Source organism: Mya arenaria, chromosome 6, assembly GCF_026914265.1.
Source record: "Mya arenaria isolate MELC-2E11 chromosome 6, ASM2691426v1".
Lineage (NCBI taxonomy): Eukaryota > Metazoa > Mollusca > Bivalvia > Myida > Myidae > Mya > Mya arenaria.
Window position 1 is genome coordinate 43,797,919 of NC_069127.1, and position 26,083 is coordinate 43,824,001.

The following is a 26,083-nucleotide window of genomic DNA, read 5'->3' on the forward strand; positions in this document are numbered from 1 at the left end:
TCTGTTCCCCAGACGCTTTAACAAAGTTAATGTACATACAAAACGATCCATTACATAATGTAACTTGAAACCTGGATCACTTAGTAAGCGCAAAATACATACAATCATTGCGAGCTGTACTGTATTTACATGCGTGCAAAAATCTCGGGCAATTTTAACAGTTGTAAACAGTCGTGGAAATGGTGCAATTTTAACGGTTAGTTCAGTTACTTAAGCCTTTTAACATGTACACAAATTTTCACTCCTGTGCCAAATTTATTGAGGTGTATATTTTTTATGACTTTCTATAATTTTCTACTTTAGGCAACTGGAGCTACTGTGTATTTTAACATGTTCAATTTATGATACAACTACATACCGTGATCTGCGGGGTGCCCGTCGTTTTCAGACCTTTCTTGTGAGGCCTATATTTAATATGGGGTCTATATAAGAACATAAAATTAAATATATATATTATGCTGCTTTGTTGGGTCTTTGTAATTATGGGGTCTTTGTAAGCAAACAGGAAGTGGTTTGACAGCCATTGTGAATTCAGCATGGATTCTGCAATATTTCAGAATGTGCATCTTATTATCTTAAGTTTTGTGTTGTTGACACTTATTGCTATTGGTTTATTAATATTATGTGTAGACATGAGATGGAATGCTTTATTTTTGAAATGGAATAATGATCTTCAGTAAAGTGCAGTTTCTTTAGTGTGTATGTGGTAAGGAGTATGTTTTCATTAGAGAGGTCCAGTTATTTGCTAGGTTAGATTAGGTGTGCACACAATTTTTATCCTTCATCTGTGGTCATCAAGTGATGCAAACATCTTCTTAACCTATATAAACCTCACAAGTTCAAACAGTTGTATATAAGTTTTATTGGGTATATAAAAAACATTCTGTATTTTCATGTTTTATGGGGTATATATCATTACATATTTCACAGAGTGATTGTTAAAAAGGATCATATTGGCAGTGTATATAAATGTACATTGCATATGTTACTAAATACGGCACACTGTAGCTGTTTATTAACCTCTAAATAATTACGGGTTTCAGGAAGTTCCGCCATTTTGAAAATGGATGATTGCAATGTAGGCATGTGCTTAAGAAGAAGTTTTTGAAAGAAATAGTGAAATCACGAAATTGTGAAATCACGAAATCGTGAAGTTTTGGAGTGAAATCACGAAATCGTGAAATAGTGAAGTTTTGTAGAGAAAATTCTCTCCAAAACTTTACAACTTCATGATTCATGATTTCACAATTTCACTTCAAAATTTCGTAATTTCTCGATTTCATTCATTCGTGATTTAGCTATTTCTTTTCAGAATTTCATGATTTCACAATTTCACGATTCTTCCTCGTTTTGAAATCGTGAAATCATGAAGTTGAAATGTCACCATCGGTCTTTCATATGTTACCCCTGTCCATCCATAACACTGTTTATTAATGAAATTTATTTTCAGTCAATTAAAACAACTGCAAAATTTTTTGATTATAAACCGTCATACCATATTAAAGCTTGTAGTAGGTCCGATAGTGTATAGAAATAAAGTCCGATGGTGTATAGAAATGGCATTCATTTTAGCGGGGTACTCTATATATCCCGTACCTTTATAGAACCTCGCAGCAAGGGCTAATATTGAAATTGAGGACCCATAACTTACCACATATCTTAGTATACATAGACAACCCAGATTATGGTTTGATACAGATACCCCGTTTCTGACGATATTTCTGTTTATATATATTATATATGTATATAGTTGGTTAGTCAGAAGACTGCTTGTGGAAAAAACATTATTTAATATATTCAGGAAATGAGACCAAGAAGAAAGAAACAGGAGAATGTGGCAGCAGACTGCATTGATTCAGGGGAGGACCTCAAAGATTTTGTTATTGAACATATACCACCAAAAGGTATTAAATTTTGATTTATGTTATCAATAAACTGGAACATATTTTAGACAAAACAAACTGTGTACATGTATATACATTGGCCACCATACATCTCTAGACAGGCCAAAAATCTTAACTATAATACATAGAAGACATGTCCTCTTCAAACTCATACATTTTCTATTTTGGCTGTTCAGACACTTGAAAATTTTTATCCAGAGAGTGTAGACAGAGAAATTAAAGTAAATTAAACTAAAGGGCTCTCACTACACTTGCAAATCAGGGAGAAGTTTTGTCAGATCATATAAGCAATGTTGAAACAAAATTGTAAAATATTTTAGCGACCAATCGTGTGTTAATACAAAATGGCGGCCAGTGTAAACATCCGAGTATTTCCGTTCTCGCAAAGTCTCGTTCTGCCTTGTGAAGTTTTACGATATTTGTTCTATTTCTATATAGAAGTTGCGTATCCTTATAGTTTATAGGTCTTTGGTCAAAGTAAGTACCAAACTGAGTGTCAAAAAGTAAGTCAAGTTGTAGTAAAACCATGTGTAATATTTGCCTTTGAATTTGATTAAACTAGAGCAGTGTTCTTGGGTAAGTGATGTAGGGCTTTCATGGCCCTCTTGTTTATATAATTGTTTTTGTTTTGCTTGATAGGTCTTGGTGTTAGAACAACAATAAATAGAACAAAAGGAGATTTCTTAATGATTTATCCCGGCGAACTGATAACAGAAAGAGAAGGGGAAGAACGTGAAGAACGTGAACCATCCGTGTTTAGATACTTCTTCCAATATAAAAGGAAAGGGTGGTGGTAAGTATGTTAGAAGTTGTAATAAAAATAACTTTTAAAGTTGAATAGCGCAATATTCTGAACAAAAAAAGAAATTTAAAAAAAATATTCTACCAGTTAATATCTGCTAGAAAGTGATTGAGCTTATGATTGAAGTCTATTTTTTCCACAACATTTTGACCACTAGGATAATAATCTCCCAAAGGTGCCAATTTGAGCACAGGTGATTGGAAGAATTCTTATTTTTAAAACATTTTTCATTTATATAGTATGGATGCTACTAGTGAATTAGATGTTGGGCCTCGGCTAGGTCGTCTGGTGAACCACGGTGGTAAAGGTAAAAATTGTGTTATGAAAACCCTGGAGTTCAACAAAAGGCCATATCTTTGCTTGTTTGCTGCTAAAGATATTCCACAAGGTGAAGAGTTACTGTATGATTACGGCATTAAGGATTTGCCTTGGGAGGTATGTATACTCAGAGCTTGTTACTCTTTTTTTCTCTTCTGAAGATGGAAGGATATATAGAAATGACCCACGATCTGAGATTCAGGCTCATACAACAGACTCACATTGAGAAAGTAGGCTCAGTTTGTTTCATTGTTTCATTTCTGTCGTTTCTAAGAAGCAAATTGAACACTTCTTTTTGTTTTATGCCATTTGTTTTCATAAACATTTATGATTTGAAATCTATTTACTGGACAGAAATTACTATTTATTTACAAAGTAAACATATCATTGTGCCCCACATAGTTCTATTACACAATAGAACACAAAATGTCATTTTTTTAGCTCAATTATTCGAAGAATAAGGAGAGCTATACTAGTCACCCGAGCGTCGGCGTCCACGTCGGCGTAACCACTTATGTTAAAGTTTGCATACCAAGTACCACCTCAGATGTTTTCAAAGTCCATTGACATATGGCTTTAAAGGGAGATGTGCAGGATTGATAAATGGAACAGATTTGTGAAAAGGGTCAGTTGAATATCATTATTTGAAGCTCAAATATTGATTTACACCCGAAATATTTCAAACCAATATTTTATCAAAAAAAGATATATAAATGGTGTTTTCTATCCTATGCGACGCGCATAGGTTAGCTATTTTTGTATTTCCCACGTAAAGCCGTGGTGGTTTTTGGATTGTCATGTGATCACTTCACCCAAAATACGCATTCGGTGTACCTTGCTGACTATCGACGTCGCCATTTGTTTCAAAATGCCTGGGCCACCATGAATAGTAAGCTCAGCGATGAGCTAAATATAGAATGATCGCTAAATGTAGAATGTATTTTTGTATAGGGATTTCTTCAGCGGATTGTTTTCAGGTCCGGTAAAATTAATCGAAAACTTCCTCCTGGAGGGTTTGAAGTGTAGAGTTTAGTGAAAAGTACACATAAGTGTTACAAAAATCGATCTGTTCATGATTTTACAGAGAAAACCTGCTTGACCCGGCACATCTCCCTTTAAGCACAACTACATGAAATATGATTGTTGGAAACTACCTAGCATCCGCCTTTAGAACTGGCTAATAAATTTTTTATAAATTTACAGAGAAAAGCTGACACAGGTAAACACAGTTCATGCTGTTGAATGCATTGTTGCATGGTTTAAATCTTAGACAAAAAATGAAATATCCCATAATGTTGTAGGTATTGAGGTATGATAATTTCCTGCTGTATATTTACGCTGCTTAAAGTAGGCACAAAATCAATATACCATTAAATAAAATCTCAAGATTAAGTTAAAGGTGATATTTTGCATATTTTCAATTATAGCTACATCATTGTTCTATATTCTAATTATCCTGTTCGGTTTTATTGAAAAAAAAAAATCATTGAATTTTGTTATGTTTCAAAAACGAGATGAGATGAAACCATGCAATAGTGTCTGTGAGTTTATTTTCAGTTCATGTTGAAAAAATTTATTTACCCCCCCGCCAAAGGCAAGGGGTATATTAGAAATGCCCTTCGTCCGCCCGTCCAAAACAATTTTATCCGGAGCATAACTCCAACAAAGTGCTCAGGGTGAGCTATTGTGACCGGCCTTTGTCCGTCGTCCGTTGTGCATCAAATTTTTTACTTAAACATCTCCTCTGAAACTGCTCATTGGATTTTGACCAAACTTCACAGGAATGGTCCCTAGGTGGTACCCTACCAAAGTTGTTCAGATAGTTCTGATTGGTTGCATAAATAGGTCACAGGGTCAAAAAATAGGTTTTCAAAATGCAATTTTCAAAAATCTGCTTGTCTAAAACTACAAGGCCCAGAGCTTTGATATTTGGTTTATAGCATCATCTAGAGGTCCTCTACCAAGATTGTTCAAATTATGCCCCTGGGGATAAAATTGACCCCGCCCTGGGGGTCACAATTTTACATTGAATTATATAAGGAAAACTTCAAACGAAAGTCTTCTTATCTTGACCGCTAATAGGAATTTGTCCAAACTCAAAAAGAATGATCCCTGGGTGGTCCCCTAGCAGAATTGTTCAAATGGTTCTGACTGGTTGTATAAGTAGGTCACGGGGTCAAAGATTAGGTTTTCAAAATGCAATTTTCAAAAATCTTCTTGTCTGAAACTACAAGTCCCAGAGCTTTCATATTAATTTGATGTATAACATCATCTAGAGGTCCTCTACCAATATTTGGTGGACAACATTAGTGGTCCTCTGTAAATGGCTCCACTGTGACCTTTGACCTTTTCCTAAGGTGAGCGACCCAGGACCCTTTGGGCCCTATTGTTAATATTTATGTGGATACATTGCAGTGCTCATGCTGTCTGTTGACATTGTCACCATTTGCGATAATTTTATAAAAAAAATATTTAAGAATTGGTGGCCGCTACTGACAATCTGGAGAACATGCTGGAGGCCCAGACTACAGACAATCTGAAGAACATGCTGGAGGCCCAGACTACAGACAATCTGGACAACACGCTGGAGGCCCAGACTACAGACAATCTGGAGAACATGCTGGAGGCCCAGACTACAGACAATCTGGAGAACATGCTGGAGGCCCAGACTACAGACAATCTGAAGAACATGCTGGAGGCCCAGACTACAGACAATCTGGAGAACATGCTGGAGGCCCAGACTACAGACAATCTGAAGAACATGCTGGAGGCCCAGACTACAGACAATCTGGACAACACGCTGGAGGCCCAGACTACAGATAATCTGGAGAACATGCTGGAGGCCCAGACTACAGACAATCTGGAGAACATGCAGGAGACCCAGACTACAGACAAACTGGACAACACGCTGGAGGCCCAGACTACAGACAATCTGGAGAACATGCTGGAGGCCCAAACTACAGACAATCTGGAGAACATGCTGGAGGCCCAGACTACAGACAATCTGGAGAACATGCAGGAGGCCCAGACTACAGATAATCTGGACGAAATGCTGGAGGCCCAGACTACAGATAATCTGGAGAACATGCTGGAGGCCCAGACTACAGATAATCTGGGCAACATGCTGGAGGCCCAGACTACAGATAATCTGGGCAACATGCTGGAGGCCCAGACTACAGATAATCTGGGCAACATGCTGGAGGCCCAGACTTCAAACGATCTGGAGAACATGCTGAAGACACAGATTATGACTGAGGAGCAGGTACACCCCAGCAATATACAGGACCAGATCTCCGGTAATAATGTAAGTGTGCAGTTAAGTTAGCCGTGTACTGCAAAAAATACCTTCTAAAATATATAAACAGCATTGTCATAGGTCTACATACATATATAGGCTCAGGGATCATTTTGAGGCGCGATTTCCGCGATATCTTGCACAAAAATGACAGATCTCGCACACAAATTGACTTAATGAGAGAAAATCTCGCACTCAAATCTGCAGCAGTAAAAATTGTAGATTCGCGTCCGAAAAGCAATCGCACCAAGTCATAGACTGATTCAGCAAAACAAGCAACGCTCCTGAAATGTTTCCATTTAATGAACGACTATCGTGTATCGCTTATTCTGGTTTCGGTTGTAGCTTTCCGGAAATGACAAAGAAATGCGTGCGCACATCACCCACCTTTGCAGATCATTGACTTGAACCGTGCTTGTAACAACGTCATTCATTGATCAAGAGAGGCTATTTATGTCAACTTCCGGTTGAGGAATACCCTGTCACGTGACTGTGTATTGCGCAACCAAACATCAGGGAATTCCCTTATTTTTAATTATGATGTACACAATCACTTGACGGTGTTACCGAAAATAAAGTCGATAAATACACGCAGACGATGGGTTCAACCAAAATATTAGATAGCATGATACAGAACGGTAACATTCGTTTGATTGACTATTTAAGTGATAGGAATACCTATATTGATGATGGTTAGGTTGAATCATGCACACATTTATTTGAAACAAGGTCAAGTCTTTATTTGATTATGTTTCTTATTGATAGTGAGTTTTCTTATCATATTCATAGTGCCTGCGAAGCTACATGAAGTCTAATTTTGTAAATATGTGTGTGTAGTACTGTAATTTTCAACAGTTTATGTACAACATCGTGATTATTTTCACACATTTTAATTCATTAATCAAATTGTGTGTTCATTATCTGTCTGTATGCGACTTTGTCAGACGACACCTTCTGATATATGGTAAAGATGAGTAAAATGTTTCCCCGAAAAAAACTTTACCACTCACTTTTTTTCTCCAATACAACAAGCCCAACGTCTTCCCCAAAATCAGCTTATTAACAAACTGATCTTTTATTTATATAGAATATATTCAAATAATGAAATTGTATGGTTTTCATAAAATCTCTCATCAACATTTAAAATCTCTCACCAAAATTTGACAAATGAGAGAAATACTCTCACTGAAAACTTGGGCCAAAATGGTCCCTGTAGGCTACTTAAATTATTCATTAGCCTGGCCCTGATGAGCTTGTATACAACATGTATTTCATTATTATGCATGCTGATCAGGACGAAAATATCAGAAAGCATTTGCATTTGGTGCTGTTGTCAAGATTAAAGCAAGTACATGTAATACAAATTGTTATTAATGTACATATATAGGAGGTGAACTCCTATTAAATGAATAAAAAGAGCTTATTAGTCACTTTTTAAACACAGTTTTATTGCCAAATATTCAACTTAATGCATGTGCGCGTGTGTGTTGGAACTTTTGTGGCCATCATAAAAAAAACCTGTTATTTACGTTGTAATTTCCATTATATTATTTATTCTTAAATTTTTGTCAAAAGCTTGTTGACAGCCTGCATTTGTACAAGTGTTTTTATTTAATTCAATCTGACAGAGTAAGTGTAAGATCTAAATGAACAAATCACAGATAAATATGCAGTTTTGCCCATTTTAGGCCCTGATGAAGGAGATGGCTGTGCGACTTACCAGCCTTAAGTCTATACAGACAGCTGCAGAGGAGCTGATCAAACAAGCCACTGATTTGCAGGATGGTGATGCGAAAAGTTGGTGCCAGGTTTTTAAATTGTGATACAGTGTTGCAAATATCAGGATTTGCATGATGTCCTTCGTTTTCAGATCTTTCTAGTGAGACCTATATTAAATATGGGGTCTATATAAGAACCCACAAAATTTGTGCCCCTTAAATGTGTTGACTTTCATACTGGAAGCGAGCTAAAGCTTTTGTGCGCAAACCATTGTAAGATAATTTTGTTAATTCAGACCTTTATCATATATATCAGTATAATATTGTGGACTGGAATTAGGGGAGGCATACATGTATGTTGTTTTAAAAAACAAGCTCTTGTTTATATTTCACACAAACTGTAGATAATGAAGATGACGATGAAGATGACGATTCATCTGTTATAATTCCTGTAACACAAACAAACAAGAGATCTTGGACTGCAATAGGGAGAGTGGCTTCTAGTGAAGATATAGGAGATAATGAGCCACCCAGGAAACAGAGGACTTTACCAGTGTTGGGGCCATCCACATCTAGCGAGTTGTAAGTATTAAACTAGGAGGACTATGCTCATGGTCAGAGTATGTATGTGTGCCTTTTTAAAATTAGCATTGGTAAATTGGCGTTTTCTTAATACAGCTTTCTAGTATAAACATGAAGTATCCCTACAAAATACAGAGGGGATTAGTTTTAGCATTGTCTGTCTTTCTGTCCGTCCTTCCTGTTTTGTGTCTGGAGCACTATCTAAGAAACCGATTTTAAAGATTTTAAATTTTATTTTAGACAAGAAAGATTTGCCTAGGTCAATCACCTGATTGGGCAACCAGGGTTGTCAATTGACCAGTCAATATGAGTATTGACCGGGGCGGCGGTCACTACTGGTTTTATCCGGTCAATACTGGTCGATACTGGTCAATACTGGTCGATTGAAATGACCATCCATTTATCTCCTATCATAGTTTTAGAAAGAAGCTAAAACCCTCTATTTTACTCACCAGTTTGTTAGATGTGTTATGTATTGTGAATTTTGTATAAATGAATGACTTAAATATGAAATAAACTCCAATAAACCAATTATCTGAACATTTTGACCACATAAAAATGTTGATTGACCACCTTATCCGGGCATATTGACCACATAAAATTCCCAATTGACCACCTTACCTGGGCATAAGGACTACTTAGAAATACCAATTGACCACCTGACTAGGCATATTGACCACATAAAAATCTCAATTGACCACCTATCCGGGCATAATGACCACATAAAAATCCCAATTGACCACCTTACCTGGGCATAAGGACTACTTAGAAATCCCAATTGACCACCTGACTAGGCATATTGACCACATAAAAATCTCAATTGACCACCTTATCCGGGCATAATGACCACTTAGAAATCTCAATTGATCACCTGACTAGGCATATTAATCGCATAAAAATCTCAATTGACCACCGTATCTGGGCATAATGACCACCTAGACATCTCAATTGACCACCTGACTAGGCATATTGACCACATAAAAATCTCAATCGACCACCTTATCCGTGCATAATGACCACTAAGAAATCCCAATTGACCACCAGACTATGCATATTGACCATTTAGAAATCTCAATTGACCACCTTATCTTGGCATAATGACCACTTAGTAATCTTAATGAAATGTCAATCGACCACCTTATCCGGGCATATTGACCATATAGAAAACTTAATCAACCACCTAATCCTGGGGTAATGACCTTATGGAAATCTCAATCAACCACTTTATCTGGGTATAATGACCACTTAGAAATCTCAATTGACCACCTTATTTGAGCTTAAATAACCACATTGATATCTCAATCAACCACTTTATCCAGGCATAACAACTACACGTTGAATATTTGAATCTCAATTTACCACTTTAACTGAGCATATTGGCCACATACATTGACTATCATAATTTCAATTGACCACTTTATTAAACCATATTAATTATTAACCGCATGAATTGGCTATCAAAATCTCAATCAACCACCTTATAAATATAAGAGAATATTGACCACCACATACACTGGCTATTAAACTTTAAGTCTCAATTTAGTATCTTATCACTTGCATTGGTGAATACAATCTCAATTGTCCACCTTTTATCTTAAAGCATATTAAATGCAAAGTTTGCTAATGAATAGAATCTCATTTGTCCACCATATTGGCCTTAATTTTAAATTTATTTATTTTACCTCATACCAGTATTTACATGATTTTATTTAATATAAAAATAAGGAGTTTCTATACTTTAATAGATCTACATGAAATATACAAGTGTTGATACTAAACACAAAGTGGTTATGATCACTAGTTGAATAACCACAGAATGGATCAAAATATTCATATAAAAAATCTATATTTTTTTTTACACAACTTCTTGACTAAAAAGGGTCAGCTGTCTTTAGCCTGCAATAAGATCATCATTAACCCTTTACCTCCTCGACATTATTTTTCTTATGCATGCCTTTATGAACATGAAATAATATATGTTTATGGTATTCAAATTTAAAGATCTTGCCATTCATTAGAATACAGAGTATAAGCAACATATTTACTTTTTGAGAGATTAGACGATACCCATATAATAGAATCTGCTCAATTTGCCAACATTTTCTCAGATTATTATATGGTTAAAGGGTTTACAGGGGCATACATGTGCAATCAACACCTTTATGCTAAATCAGACTAGAGGACTACTACACCAAGATTAGTTGGGGAGGGGATAATTAAGAAATTGAATAATCAACAGGTATCAGGTACCCCAATAAAAATAAGGAGGAGTGGTCACCTTAAAATAAAGGACCAATTATATTAAAGAGGTGCTTACCATGATGAATACTATATTCAGGTAGCCAATCATTTAGTGTAGGTGTGTCATAAAACATGTCAGCTGATTGAACCATGACAGATGTTTAATCCACACCATGTTATTGCAACCTGCTGTGAAGCTGGTAGATTATGATTGATGTTTAATCTCATGCTGAACTAGGATGACAAAAACTGATTCTTTGACTATATGATTGTTGGCATTTTCAACATTGCTATTGACCACATATAATGGCTATGAAAGTCTCAATCGACCACCTGTTCCGAGCAATTGACCACATACACTGGCTATGAAAATCTCAATCGACCACCTGTTCCGAGCAATTGACCACATACACTGGCTATGAAAGTCTCAATCGACCACCTCTTCAGAGCAATTGACCACATGCACTGGCTATGAAAGTCTCAATCGACCACCTCTTCTAAGCAATTGACCACATACACTGTCTATGAAAGTCTCAATTGACCACTTCATCTGGACAATTGACCACATACACTGGCTATGAAAATCTCAATTGACCACCTCTTCCGAGCAATTGACCACATACACTGGTCATGAAAATATCAATTGACCACCTCTTCCAAGCAATTGACCACATACACTGGCTATGAAAATCTCAATTGACCACCTCTTCCGATCAATTGACCACATACACTGGCTATTAAAATCTCAATTGACCACCTATTCCGAGCAATTGACCACATACACTGGCTATGAAAGTCTCAATCGACCACCTCTTCAGAGCAATTGACCACATATACTGGTTATGAAAATCTCAATCGACCACTTCATCTAGACAATTGACCACATACATTAGCTATTTAAATCTCAATAGACCAACTAACCTAGCATATTGATCACATACATTGATTCACTGGCTAATACAATCTCAATCAATCACTTAATTAAGGCCTTTCGACAATATAAACTGGTTATTAAACTCAAGTAACCACTTTATTCAGGTATATTGACCACTTACACCCGCTAATTAAACCTCAATCGACCACCATATGAAAGTATATTGACCACATGATCAGGTCTTGCAAACTTCAATGGTCCATATATCCAGTAATATATTGATACACAAATGTATTTAACTGCATATTTCATTGTATATCTGATATTTCTACTATGAGTAGTGTATGATTAAAGAAATATGCTGAAAAATGTAAAAAGAAAAGTTAATATTTTCTATCGACCAGTATTGACCAGTATTGACCACTTTGGGAGTATTGACCGGGGCGGTTTTAACCGGTTAAAACCACGTGGTTAAAACCGGGGACGACACATGGTTGCTTGTCTATTTCAGTGATGCTACAAGCAAGAATACTAGTGATGGACATCATGGGAAGACGTGGAAGAAATCTTGCTTTAAAAATGGTAAATGAACACTTAAGGCCTAAAGAAACTTGTTTGTTTGCCCTTATGTCTTTTGCTCTATAAAAAAAAGATTTTCTTAAATGTGTGTGTGTGTATGTGTGTGTGTGTGTGTAATACACATATACACCATCAACCCCACAATACATGTATATACCAACAACTCCACAATACACATATACACCATCAACCCCACAATACACGCATACACCATCGACCCCACAATACAGGTATACATCATCAACCCCACAATACATGTATACATTATCAACCCCACAATACACGTATACATCATCATCGCGTGCCTGCGTGCGTGCGTGTGTGCGTGGCATTGACATTTAATATTATTCCTATCAAAGGTTTGCTTAAAATTTAAAAAATGATGAATTTGAAAAATGTTGGTGGGGGTGGGGGGAGACCTATTTTTTGTGACAAAAACAAACTTGCTTAGAAAGCAGTTGATTTAAGGCATCATCCAGATCTTGCATTTATATCAATTTCAGTTTATGTTGAATCCTACAAATCCAATGATGGCAAAAGGAACTATTCTAAAAAGAGCTATTGCTACTATTGCAAGAACTTGTACAAGTCTAAGATGTCAAAACACCTATTCGCTGTCCATGCAGCAGAACCAAGGGTGAGGAAAATCAGTCAAATGGAGGTGAAAAGCAAAAGTAAAAGAGCAGAGCTACAGAAATTAAATAATGAGGGTAACTTCAATCATAATGTTGAGGTAAGCAATATTTAGCAATGACTTTTTAGCTCACCTGAGCACGAAGTGCTCATGGTAAGCTTTTCTGATCCTTGAATGTCATTGTGCTTCATCAATAATTGTTTCAAAGGGCAAAGGACAAAATTTGAAAATCTTCTTTTCTGAAACCAGGAGAGCTAGAGCTTTGATATTTGGGATGTAGCATCATCTAGTGGTCCTCTACAAAGATTGTTCAAATTATGCCCCTGTGGTCAAAAATGGCCCCGTTCCGGGAATCAACAAATCTACATAGAGTTATATAGGGAAAATTCATAAAAAAAATCTTGTCAGAAACCATTAAAGTTAGAGCTAAGATATTTGGCATAAAGCATCAACTAAAGTTCCTCTACCAAATTGTTCATATTATGCCCCTGGGATCAAATACTTTTCACCTACATTCCTCTTATACACGTGTACTGAGAGGCAAAAGAGAGTTTACACTTTTGTTTTGTGAATAATTTTTTTTTTATCTTTTACCAATTTGGTAAATGATTTTTTGAATGATTTTAAAAGGAAAACTTATGCATGTCAATGTTGGTACTCCGTGTAGCAAAACTCTGCTTTTACTTTTTGTCTTTATGGCAAAACTCACAGATGCACTAAGAGCCGTGTGGGTATGCTTGTAACAACTTCAATAATGACATCATGTCAAACGTTGTTCCTCGCGAAGTCACTGTATTTATTCCATCGATGGTTTGAAATTCATTTCCAGTTTTTATTTTAGGTTGATAATTGTTTTCATTCAAAAGAAATTAATATTTAGGTACACTGTTAACTTTCTTTTGCCTCTCAGTATATGAAATCCTTCATGTACACGACCAAAAGTCCTTAGATCTTTGGCGTGAAGAATCAACTAGACTAAGAGGTTTGTTGCATAAGATTGGCCTATTGAACTTGTTTCTCAGGGCCAACAAAGTTGTATGTATTGGCAGAAATTGAAAACATATGGGCTATTTTCAATATCAGGTACATTATTTTACATGTATGTGGGAAAATAAATGAATGTGACCATGACCTACTTTTCCATCTTTAAGCTTCAAATTCGATCCACAGGTTCCTTTAGCTTGACCATTTGAAGAATAAGAAGGGCTTTAATACTCATCCTGTTGTTATCATTGGTTTTCAGTTAAAGTTAAGTGTGCAAACACTATAATCATGAATATCTAAAGAAAATGTCACTACAGCATATTTTCTTTGGAGATATATGCAGGACTATCATAAACATCTTTATTCTGTTTTAACAGGTTCTTCAGAAAGGAGAGGGGAATTTGATTGTGTACAGGAGACCAGGCGTCCCAGCAAATGCATATGACTATATTCACTGTCGTTTTTGTAAAGGTTTTTACCATCACAAACTTCTATGGTCACATGTCAAAACCTGCAGTTTCAAACCAGATGGGGCTGAAAATGACACTGAGAGAAACTTCATTAGAGAAGCTAGATGTGAAATAGCCCCATTTCTTCAACAACAGGATGAAGATATTGAAATGTTAGATGAAGTTATTGATAAAATGAAAGAAACCAAAGAAAATCCTGGTCTGAAGAAAGTTTGTCAGGAAGATGAGTTAATAAGACAGTTTGGGTTGTATCATCTGGGAAGATTGGGACCACTAGAAGAGCAAAGACTGAAAGACCAAGACAATGTGAGAACAAAAATGAGAAGCTTAGCCAGACTGCTTGTAAGATTAAATGGAGAGGAACTGTTCAGCTATCCTTTAAGCCATTTCATCTGTGCTCAAAAATTTGATTTGGTGGCAAAAACTGTGAAAGAAATGTATCAAGAAATTGGTTCATCACAGCTGGGCTTAAACTTAGGACATTATATAAAACAGGTAAGCCTGCTGAAATCAAGCATGTGCCTTCGCAGACAGGACTGGGCGGAAAAAAGAGGCAAACGAGTTCACGGAAATGTTCGATGCCGAGTGGAAGGGAAAGGTTTCATCAGTCGCCAACAGAAGCAAGCGTCTAAAAGCAATGAACAAAAGATGTGAACTTCCTTCTACTGAAGATTTGGTGTCCCTCAAAAAATTTCTTGTGGAAGAAATACAAATAAAAATGGAAAACCCAGCACCAACATATCCCGAGTATGTGTACATAACACACTTACTGATCGCCCGCATAGCACTCTTCAACAAAAGAAGAGTAAATGAGGTCTCTGAGCTGAAAGTGAGTGACTTCCAGAAGCGAATAAGAGGAGATGAATTAGACACAAACACCGAAATCTACAATTCCCTGGCTGTCAGTGAAAAGGCTCTGTTAAAGAGGTAATGCTCAATATTCCTGATTATGGCATTCAAAACTGATTTCAGATGTTTTAGTAATGTATCAAATTATAAGTACCTTTCAAGTTTGTTGGAGTAAGACAAGGTATTCTCGATTCAAGGGCTTTGATTGTGTGCACTCTGAGGCACAAGAGAACTGTAACAAAACCATTCCCCAAGGACTGAGAATTTTTCTCACTCTTTGGACAGATTTGTCCGCCAAAATACCAGTCTTGAGATAAATTTGTCTCAAACTACCTGACTACTACTGACAGACTAATTTTCATTCGTAAGAATTTGAAAAAAAGCTAGTCATGTTGCAAATATGCATATCCAAATAACTGAAAGAGTCAACTACTATTTTAACGATACAGCACTTGCAGTAGTAACAAGTTGTGTGTTTAAATTGTCAATTGGTCACACTTGTTTGTTTTTATACTCCCAAAGGAACATAGTTTGTTATCGCCTCGGTGTCCGTTTGTCTGTACTTCACAATTTCAAATCTGTGTTTTAATTACAGATTAATTTAAAGGTGAGAAAAAACAAATCTACCCCCCCCCCCCCCTTGAGTTGTGGATAAGGAAATCTGACCCCTCCGGTTAGATATAATTAATATATGTCCAAAAACTAAGGCAAGCCTCATTTTTGGACATATATCTCTAACCCTCAGGGTGAGATTTCCTTATTTACAACTCATGGGACTGGTAGATTCACTTTGTCTTACCCTGACAAATGTGGCACTTGTGTTTTCTTACCACATACTGGTCAGTTCTTTTAAAGATAATATTACAGCTTTTGAGGTCTCAAAAGTACTGATGTCATCAAACACATGCTGGAGAATTAAACGTTACATTTGGAAAAACAGTAATTTATTGACAAACATATAAGTGTCAGCATTCTTTCTGCTATTGTAGGTAGTAGTTACTTTTATCATTTCAGAATGGAACTTCTTGAGGTAAGAGGGAAGAGCACTCGGGGACTGAGGAAGGTGTTTGTAATTCTAAGCACCGACATGGTGGAAGGTTTGTCGCACCTCTTGATGGTTCGTGCACAGGCTGGTGTACCATCAACAAACACGTTCCTATTCTCCAGATGTACAGATTCACCACAGGATGGCTGTGAAGCACTGAGAGTGGTCACATCTAAGTGTCACAATCTTGCCTTTCCAGAACGGGTCAGGACAACAAAACTGAGAAAGTATTTGGCAACTACTACTCAGGTAAATAGGTCTCTTAAAATTTTTGCTGCAAGGGGAAGCGAATGTCCAATTGTTCACTGTCTTGCATTATCCAATTTTTCAATGATCCTGAAATTTTACCTGATCCAAATTTATTAAATTCAGTTCAAATCAATAATCAACATTTTCTGTCTCAAGACATCAATAAAATAAAACCACTTTGCATCATTGCATTTCTCTTTATAATTCTTTCACTCATTTGGAGTCATTCCTGTTTTAAAACATTGGTTTGGAAGAAATTCACAGTAAAAAAATCTTTATCCTGATCCAGATTTGCAATTTCTTTGTGAACAAGGGGCCATCTTAAATAAATTGCTGAAATACCAACCCTATTTTTTCTACAGCATAATTCCTGTTTTTAAGTATTACATGTTAATATTTTATGATCAGCATGACCAAGCCTAAAAGACTTGATAAAGCCAGCAAGCTCCATAGGAATTATTCCACAGAACAGTTTAACCATATATCCCATATTGGGTCGGGAACAAACTCTGTAACTATCTGATGTCTGACCAGTCTAAGATCACATGCCATAGATTATGGCATGGCCATGGCACTCTTAATTGATAGGTTATCATATTTTACAGATAATGGATATGAGAGATGATGAGCTGAAGTTAATTGCTGATCACATGGGACACTCTGTTGCCATACATACTGAAGTGTACAGAATGCAGACGTCAGTGCTTGAACGAACAAAAGTTGCAAGGGCTCTTCTAGCTTTAGAAGATGGTAAACTACAGGGGTTTAATGGTCGCAACCTTTCGTCGGTCAGCCTTGATGGTAAGTTGTTAGCTAATATAGGAATAAGGATGTTCACAGTATCTGTGCTGGTTAAAACTTAAGCTCAACTGTGCAAAAGTTTTAAGATTTTGTTAAACAACAAGTATTTTTTAAACCTTAAACTGTCAGTTACTTTACCCCTTACTCTATACATGCAGTCAATTTTTTTAGCTCACCTGAGCCTTAGGCTCATGGTGAGCTATTGTGACCGCTCTTCGTCCGGCATCCATCGTCCATCAACAATTTGCTTTAAACAACATTTCCTCTTAAACCACTAGATGGATTTTAACCAAATTTGTCCTGAAGCATCCTGGCACTGATGTCTACAGTAATTGTTCAAATCATGACCATAGTATCAAGGTCAAGGTCACTGTTGCTAAAAACAGAAATTCAGTTGCAGCTCAATAACTTGAGTTTGCTTTGGCCTTTTGACTCCAAACTTCAAGTATGGGTAACTTATATCAAGAGGCAGCTTGGGATTGTTACCCAGATGTCTGTGATCAAGGTCACTGTTGCTAAAAATGAAATTCAATTTCCACCTAATAACTTGAGTTTGCTTTGGCCTATTGACGCCAAACTTCGTATATAGGTAGCTTATATCAAGAGGCAGTTTGGGATTCCTACCTAGGTGTCTGTTATCAAGGTCAAGGTCACTCAGGTTGCTAAAAATGAAATTCAGTTTCCACTTAATAACTTGAGTAAGCTGTGACCATTGACACCAAACTTGGTGTGTGGGTAGCTAATATTAAGACACAACTTTGGATTGCTACCTTGTTGTCTGTGTTAAGGTCAAGTTCTCTGTTGCTAAAATAGACTACACTACACTTATTAAACAGTTGCGCTGGGTTCTGTTTGCATTTATTTCTGATATGGTGGTGCAAAATTTATGGACCCTCTACAGAGGCAACTGATACGCAGGTGAGCGATTCAGGGCCATCATGGCCCTCTTGTTGGTGGGGAAGGATTAGATCGAATTCCTGACTCACTCCCCAGTTGAAATAATGTCGCATTTAAAATGAGCATAATATGTTTACTTTGCTTCATTTCTGACTTTTCGAATAGTCAAGAGTGCAGTTGTTTCCGTCTGGCTCTTGTTATTCTTCCACTACTTCTGATTTATGTAGGGTAGTGGTCAGTCTGGTGTAGGTTTGTGCTTAGTTACCAGCTTAGGCCAGAGCCCTACGTATGCCCAGGAATGGTGAGTAGGTTAACTGACCGCCATGATATGACGGAAATAATGCTAAAAGTTGCCACACACACTCTCAGCAGAGCAACACATCCTTTCTTGCAGAATTGCCTGAACCTGAACCTGAACCTGAACCTTACGAAGCAGGGTCATTTGAAGAATTGTCTGAACCAGACAACAGCTATGAGGATGTTCCTGAAGTTGAAACAGAAGCTGTACAGAAGCCTCATGCATGTACAGGTATTTATTTCATATGAATACTTTTGTAGCTGTAAAAAGTGTTGTGTCCTGACTGACTAAAAACTGAAGTTTCTCTTTAATGAAACTAAAATCAGCCCAGGTTGGTTGAGTTATAATACAGTTTCCTCAGATGTGAAGGCTGTGGGTATTAGCCTCAGCTAGGTCATTTTAATAAACCTGATTATCAGAAGAATAGTCTGAGCTATCGTACTCACCCAGGCGTGACACCTTGGTTAATGTTTAGCATGCAAACACTTTATCATGAATATCACAAAAACGTCAAATGTATTAGCTTGAAACTTCACATGTGTCTGCTCCACTATCACATCTACTGCCATAATCAAGTTTGATTACTCTAGTTGGAATAGTTATTGAACTATGGCCTTTGTTTGACAGTTGTGATAGTAAAGTGTACTTGAAGAGGTTGCTGTGGAATTGTGATGGCATTTACCACTTTTTACAACATCCTTATGTCAGTGAACTGGAGAGATGGTTTGACACAATCCTGATACCAGTTTACTTGAACAGGTGGCTGTTGAATTGTGACATCATGTAAAAAAATTAAAAATCCTGTCAGAAATCACAAGAGTTAGAGCATTGATATTATGTATGTAGCATGGTATTATGGTCCTCTACCAATATTGTTCAAATTATGGCCTGGGGTCATAATTGGCACTACCCCAGTGTTGCTAAGTTTTCATAGGGTTGTATTGGGAAACACTAGGATTCACTTAGTTTATTATTAATATTAGTTTAAAAACTTCTCGGCTATCGCCTTGGTCAATAATGACTTTTTGATGCATATCACATCATGTATTAGAGCTGAAAAGTTCATAACGGTGTAATATGAAGTAACCTGTACAGAGTTTGGCCTCTATTTTAACTAGAGGTTTGAAGTCTGCTCATATTATGCCACTGGGGTCATATTGGCCACACCCTTTATATGTATATATTTATGTGGTCCACCTTTATATGTATAGAAGGAAATATTCCATCTGGGCCCTCTATTTTGCAGTGTTAAACTTAAGGAGTCTAACTATATTTGAAGCCTATTATAGATTTTTCACACTTCTGAATATTTTAATGATGTTTAAAGCATATACATCGATAAAGTACTGTTTTAAAATGTCATTAAGGTTTATATTTTTAATATTTGCATTTGCGTGTCATAATTATGAAAAGAAAATTGTTCACATTCCAAAGTTTTTGATTTGCGATAAAATTTACAATTGTGTTTCAATTTCATTCAAACAAACTTTGTATTGTAAATAATATCAATATGGAGGGAACCGTGTCACAATGCGATGCGTTGAAACAAACGGCGCTTTATGCAATATCTACTTATCATATCTGCATAAAAATGGTATCAATACGCAGATAACAAAGTTGTCTTTTAATATAAGTTAAAAACAAAAAAATGCATTTTATAGCCTTCAAATATAGTTAGACGCCTTAAGTAGATATAAGAATTTGCATTTTCTTTTAATATTTCAGGATCAAAAAAACGATGGTCGAAAGAGGAGGAGAGTGCTCTACGGGAAGCCTTTGACATTCAGATAAAAATGCAGAAAAACGTTTCAACAATGGAGATCAGGAAAGCACAGAAGTGTTATCCTGTGTTGCAAGGCAGATCAGAAGCTGTTATTCGGACAAAAATAAACAACATCAAATTAGGAAAATACAAAAAAATATGAACTGAATTCAACCACTGCTAGATAAGGGTAATTTAAAAAAAATAAAGCCATTGGTTTACAGTTGTATGATCATGAACATTTTTTGTGTCAGAATGCAGAAATTGATGAGTGAATTGGACTTTGCAAAGACATGTGTTTTTGAAATTATAAATGACTTTCACTGTTTAGTTTTCGCAGTGACCTTTGGAGGAAATTGCTTTTCCAATCAATAACTGGAGAACCGTTGGGCCAAGCTTTGTGAAACTTAATAGGGAGGTTTGTTTTTTAGTTGACCTCTATTGTTTTTAGGTCAAAGGTCAAAGTGACCTTGTATGTTCAAACACTGTGAAAGAGTTGGGCCTAAGTTAAAGAAACATAGTGTAGTTGGCTGTGACCAGTAGATGGCACCTATGAATTTTCAGGTCACAGAATAAGTTCAAGGTCGTAAGTGCAATGTTGCATATAGAGATATTGTATACTCTCATTTTGCGACAAATATTGGCATGGGGCATCTGTGTTGTATGGACATATTTCTAGTTCATCAAGCGAGTTTGTATTTGTACCTGCCATGCACCGGCATTGACTAATGGATCAGTCTGGGTGCAAGGTGTGCAGTCTGATCTGGGTCACACTGTTTGCTAATCACCAGTAATTATTGTAGATCTTTTATGAACAGCATGGCCCAGTTTAGACTTCGATCTCAAGAGCAGTTTGGTCTAAGTCAATGCTGGTTGCTGATGCATGATGGTTGCTTGTTGTACATCAGACCTTATTTGTACCTGTTTAAACATTATTTTCTTACTTTTGTCAGTTTTTTTTTCATTTGTTGTGTCATTATATTTAAGGTCCAGAAGCACAGTTGTCAAATACGTTGGAGCAGTATTAGAGTCACTACATTACTTAAACATACTGATCTTTTTTAGCTATTGTGATCACTAGGTTGTCGATATTGTCTGCGCCATCGTCAGCCACGGCGTGCAAAAACTTTTATGTAAGCCATAACATTGCCATTTATTATCGCAAATGGCAAGAGCTTTCAAATGGCTAATATTTCATTGAGTGTGACCTTCTTGGTGACCTTCAAAAAAAAGACAAGCATTGGGGCATTACGGCTCTTGTTTCATCAAAAAAAATATTTGTTCAAGGTAACTACAATTAGTCCTCTACAACTTTCACATTTCATTTAGTTCAACAGTTCTATCACATTTTACAAGTTTTACATATTTTTGAGAAAAAAAGTAAAGCTGTGCTACTGTGGACATTTATTGTTTTACTCTTTTTTATTATTAATTAATGATCTTTAAGATTGGTATCTTCATTCCATTTTGGACATGGTCTGGTCAGTATTAGTATTATACATATGAATGTTAGAAGGTTCATATATATATATATGTTTGCAATTACAAGATAAAAATGCAGATACTATTGCAGCCAAGTTGTGTTACAATGTATTACTATCTGATGTGTTGTGTGTCATTGAATAGCATAATCCATGAGACATCTTGCACCCAAGCTGATCCAGGCAAATGCTGGTCATGCCCAAAGAATTTTATCTGCCATTGATTCTTAGAATTGTAAGGTTTGTGCCCAGCACATCATCAGGCACATTGAATTTTTACCGTAATGTAACAATAATACATTGTTCTGGTTCTTACATAGTTTCAAATCGTGTATTACTGTATACAAAGTTCCCATTTTATGTCATGGGCACATGCAAGATGCACAGAGTTGGCAATATTGATAGTCCAGCAATATCAGTAGATTTCTATATGAAATGTATATAAACAGAAATTTCATTTTCTTTTAATTTCATCATTTCTGGTCATATACCTATCGTTCATATTTCATTGGAAAGCTCTTGAAATCTTAATTTGAAGATGTCATAATTAAAAACTAAAAATGAGGTTAAACAAACAGACCATTTATTGTTCAATGTTCTTTTCAGTCAAATTATGGAAAAAAAATCATATAGTGTAACTTTTATGCTTATAATTTTCTGTAGACAATATTATATTGTAAAATATATTTATATCTAAAATGCAAAATGAATAACCGTTAAAATGATACCATTTTGAGCTCACCTGAGCACGAAGCTTTTAGGATCACCTTACGTCCGTTGTCCGTGGTGTGTCAACCTGCTTCAAATGACATCTCCTAAACTATGCCAATTTTGATAAAACTTTACAAGAATGATCATTGGGTGACCCTATACTAAAATTGCTTTATTTGTTCTGCTTTTGTTGCACAAGATGACTATCATTACTAAAAATAAAAAAATCTTTAAGTGGCATATTCTTTTAAACCACTACGCCAAATTTGCCAAATAAGTTTACAGAAGTGATCCTTGGGTTATCCTTGACAAAATTGATTAAATCATTTCTTTATGATGCAAGAGATGGTAGTTGTCGCTAGAACATTATTGGATATTTTGACATGAACTAGTATACTAATTGTTCAGGTGAGTGTCTAAGGGCCCTCGGGCCATCTTGTTAATATACCCTTTCAGAGCTGTTAACAATATTTTTTATATTAAGTTAAAAATAACAGAAGCTATTAACATTTTCCCCCACTGTAATTGTAAACTATCAAAATGGCTGCCAGATTATTGTAAATAAGAACAATATAACTCTTATCAGATAGAAAAATTGGTGCTTTGAAAACTATATTGATATTTTATCTGTTTCTATGTATAGACGGCTTTGTAAATTTCATACAATGAATAGTTGGTTTCCTATTGAACTATTACGCCATTTTGGCATAGAACGTAACCAAAGAATATGTACTTTGTGAAGTTGTTTAGGTGATGAGTTTCAGTACTGTTTCAGTCACTTTAAATCTACACGTAAAAAAATATTTATAAATATTTTAGAATTCATCCTCTTATAAAATGGAAAAGTTAATGAATACGTAATATACATCTGTACTTTTTAAAGTTAGTATTATTTTGTAAAATTGTTATGAATAATTTTATTCATTATAAATCATGTCATGGATTTTTAATTACATGTAAATCTTAGTATTGTGCTATAGTCATAATTCTTTTAACTACATTGTGAAAGTGTGACTTAGTGCTACTTTGACATAATATAATTGTTGTAATATCCTAAAATCTGTTGCAAGTTTTGTTGCTTGTTAATACAGTTCTACCGGTACTTGTTCTTGAGTTCATATTACTTTAGAAATTAATTATGTTAGATGTATGTGTTTACATCACACACAATTGTGATTCTACTGTATAATTATATAAGTAAATATGTCCAATCTAGAATCTGTTTTATACTGATTGCATAATTACCTTAAAGATCGCTCACTGTTTAGCCCTTACAATGCTGGAACCGAGTATACTCGTCTTTTGCAAACAGTGTAGACCCAGATCAGAGGGCTCCTATATCAGGGTGTGCACTGTTTGCCTAAGGATATGGTTTAACACAAGTCCAACTTACACTGGGAGAATCATTTTCACTATGTGAATATCCCAATATAAAATGTCAGATAATTAATATTCAAAAAGGGGAGGAGCAAACTTTAAATATTCAGCACTGTAAGGGTTAGGTAGGATGTATAAAATACATGATATCACTAGGATTTGTTATCTTGTAAATGCAAGTAGTCACCAGCTTTTATTTTTGGCCTGGCCTCCACTATAACTTTTTAACTTAAAATACTAACATTTTGCCTTACTAGATAACTCATTTTGCCTAAAGCATTATAATGTTATTGTAATACAGATTTAATGTTACATAGCTTTTCTGTTTAATGATTGACAAATTTAAGAACATACTTTTGATATTGACTCATTTATGATGCAATCTAAATTTTGCTACATATATCATTAATCATATACTGTCCAAGCGCTGGGAATTTTATATTCTCTTTTTAAATAATCACGTTTGTAATAGAAAAGTAATTTTATGTCTGTTAAGATTTTTTTATAGCTAGAAAAGCTATGTTAGTCTATTTGTTCGTATTGTAAACTATATTGTTAAAATCCAGTGACTTATTATAAGGCCAGAGAAAAAAATATAAGATTCTCATCCGGATTTTTGTGACAAAAAGGGGCGGTGGACACTTTTTAAATTTTAGCTCACCAGAGCACAAAGTGCTCAGGGGGAGCTATTGTGACCGGCCTTAGTCCGTCGTCGTGCGGTGTGCGCCGTGTGTCAACTTTTTTACTTAAACATCTTCTCCTCTGAAACTGCTCAATGGATTTTGACCAAATTTCACAGGAATGATTCCTAGGTTTTCCTCTACCAAAGTTGTTTAAACCGTTCCAGTTGGTTGCATAAGGTCACTGGGTCAAAAATAGGTTTTCAAAATGCAACTTTCAAACATCTTCTTGTCTTAAACTACAAGGCCCAGAGCTTTCATATTTGGTATATAGCATCATCCAGAGATCCTCTACCAAAGTTGTTCAAATTATGCCCCTGGGGTCAAAATTGACCCTGCCCCGGGGGTCACAATTTTACATTGAATTATATTATATAAGGAAAAGTTCAAGCAAAATCCTCTTTTGAACCGCTAATGGGAATTTAACCAAACTCAACAGGAATGGTCCCTGGGTGGTCCTCTACCAAAATTGTTCAAATGGTTCTGATTGGTTGTATAAGTAGGTCATGGGGTCAATGGGGTTTTTAAAATGCAACTTTCAAAAATCTTCTTGTCTGAAACTACAATGCCCAGGGCTTTCATATTTGGTATGTAGCATTATCTAGAGGTCCGCTACCAAAGTTGTTCAAATTGTTCCTCTGGGGTCAAAATTGACTCCGCCCTGGGGGTCACAATTTTACATTGAATTATATAAGGAAAACTTCAAATGACTTGAACCGCTAATGGGATTTTGACCAAACTCAACAGAAATGGTCCCTGGGTAGTCCTCTACCAAAATTGTTCAAATGGTTCTGATTGGTTGCATAAGTACACATTGTCAAAAAAAAAGGTTTTTAAAATGCAACTTTCAAAAATCTTCTTGTCTGAAACTACAAGACCCAGAGCTTTCATATTTGGTATATAGCATCCTCTAGAAGTCCTCTTCCAAAGTTGGTTTAAATTATGCCCCTAGGGTTAAAATTGACCCCGCACCGGGGGTCACAATTTTACATTGAATTATATAAGGAAAACTTTAAATGACTTCTTATCTTGAACCGTTAATGGGAATTTGAACAAACTCAACATTAACGGTCCCCTTACCACAATTGTTCAAATGGTTCTGATTGGTTGCATAAGTAGGTCAAGGGGTCAAAAAATAGGTTTTCTAAATGCAATTTTCAAAAATCTTCTTGTCTGAAACTACAAGTCCCAGAGCTTTCATATTAATTTGATGTATAACATCATCTAGAGGTCCTCTACCAATATTTGGTGGACAACATTAGTGGTCCTCTGTAAATGGCTCCATTGTGACCTTTGACCTTTTCCTAAGGTGAGCGACCCAGGGCCCTTTGGGCCCTCTTGTTATTTTTCATTAACGAAAAACCGGAGAACAGAAGTAAAAATTATTTAAAATTTTGAGAAAAAGGCATTCATCGTTACCCCGAACCTTTATTATTATCAGCCATGTTTTTTTCATATCAGGGATGGTCTAAAACCCGTGGTGTCTGGAACAGTATATGTTCTGATTTTTTTACAAATAATGTTGTTTTTGG

General features: G+C 35.9%; 1 protein-coding gene and 1 pseudogene across 1 annotated transcript; both read left to right on the forward strand.

The window, feature by feature from the left end:
• On the forward strand, positions 1-5,534 carry LOC128237367 (N-lysine methyltransferase KMT5A-like). The gene is made up of 4 exons (XM_052952833.1): positions 1-196; positions 1,802-1,904; positions 2,544-2,697; positions 2,946-5,534. The coding sequence occupies exons 2-4, from the start codon at positions 1,805-1,807 to the stop codon at positions 3,181-3,183; spliced, it is 492 nt and encodes a 163-aa protein (XP_052808793.1). The 5' UTR covers positions 1-196; positions 1,802-1,804; the 3' UTR covers positions 3,184-5,534.
• Positions 3,004-26,083, forward strand: LOC128237366 (uncharacterized; annotated as a pseudogene).

Coding starts and splice junctions, on each gene's coding strand:
- LOC128237367 (XM_052952833.1), top strand. CDS start 1,805: ATGAGACCAAGAAGAAAGAAACAGGAGAATGTGGCAGCAGACTGCATT. Junction 1,905..2,543: donor TGAACATATACCACCAAAAG/GTATTAAATTTT, acceptor TTTGCTTGATAG/GTCTTGGTGTTAGAACAACA. Junction 2,698..2,945: donor TATAAAAGGAAAGGGTGGTG/GTAAGTATGTTA, acceptor TCATTTATATAG/TATGGATGCTACTAGTGAAT.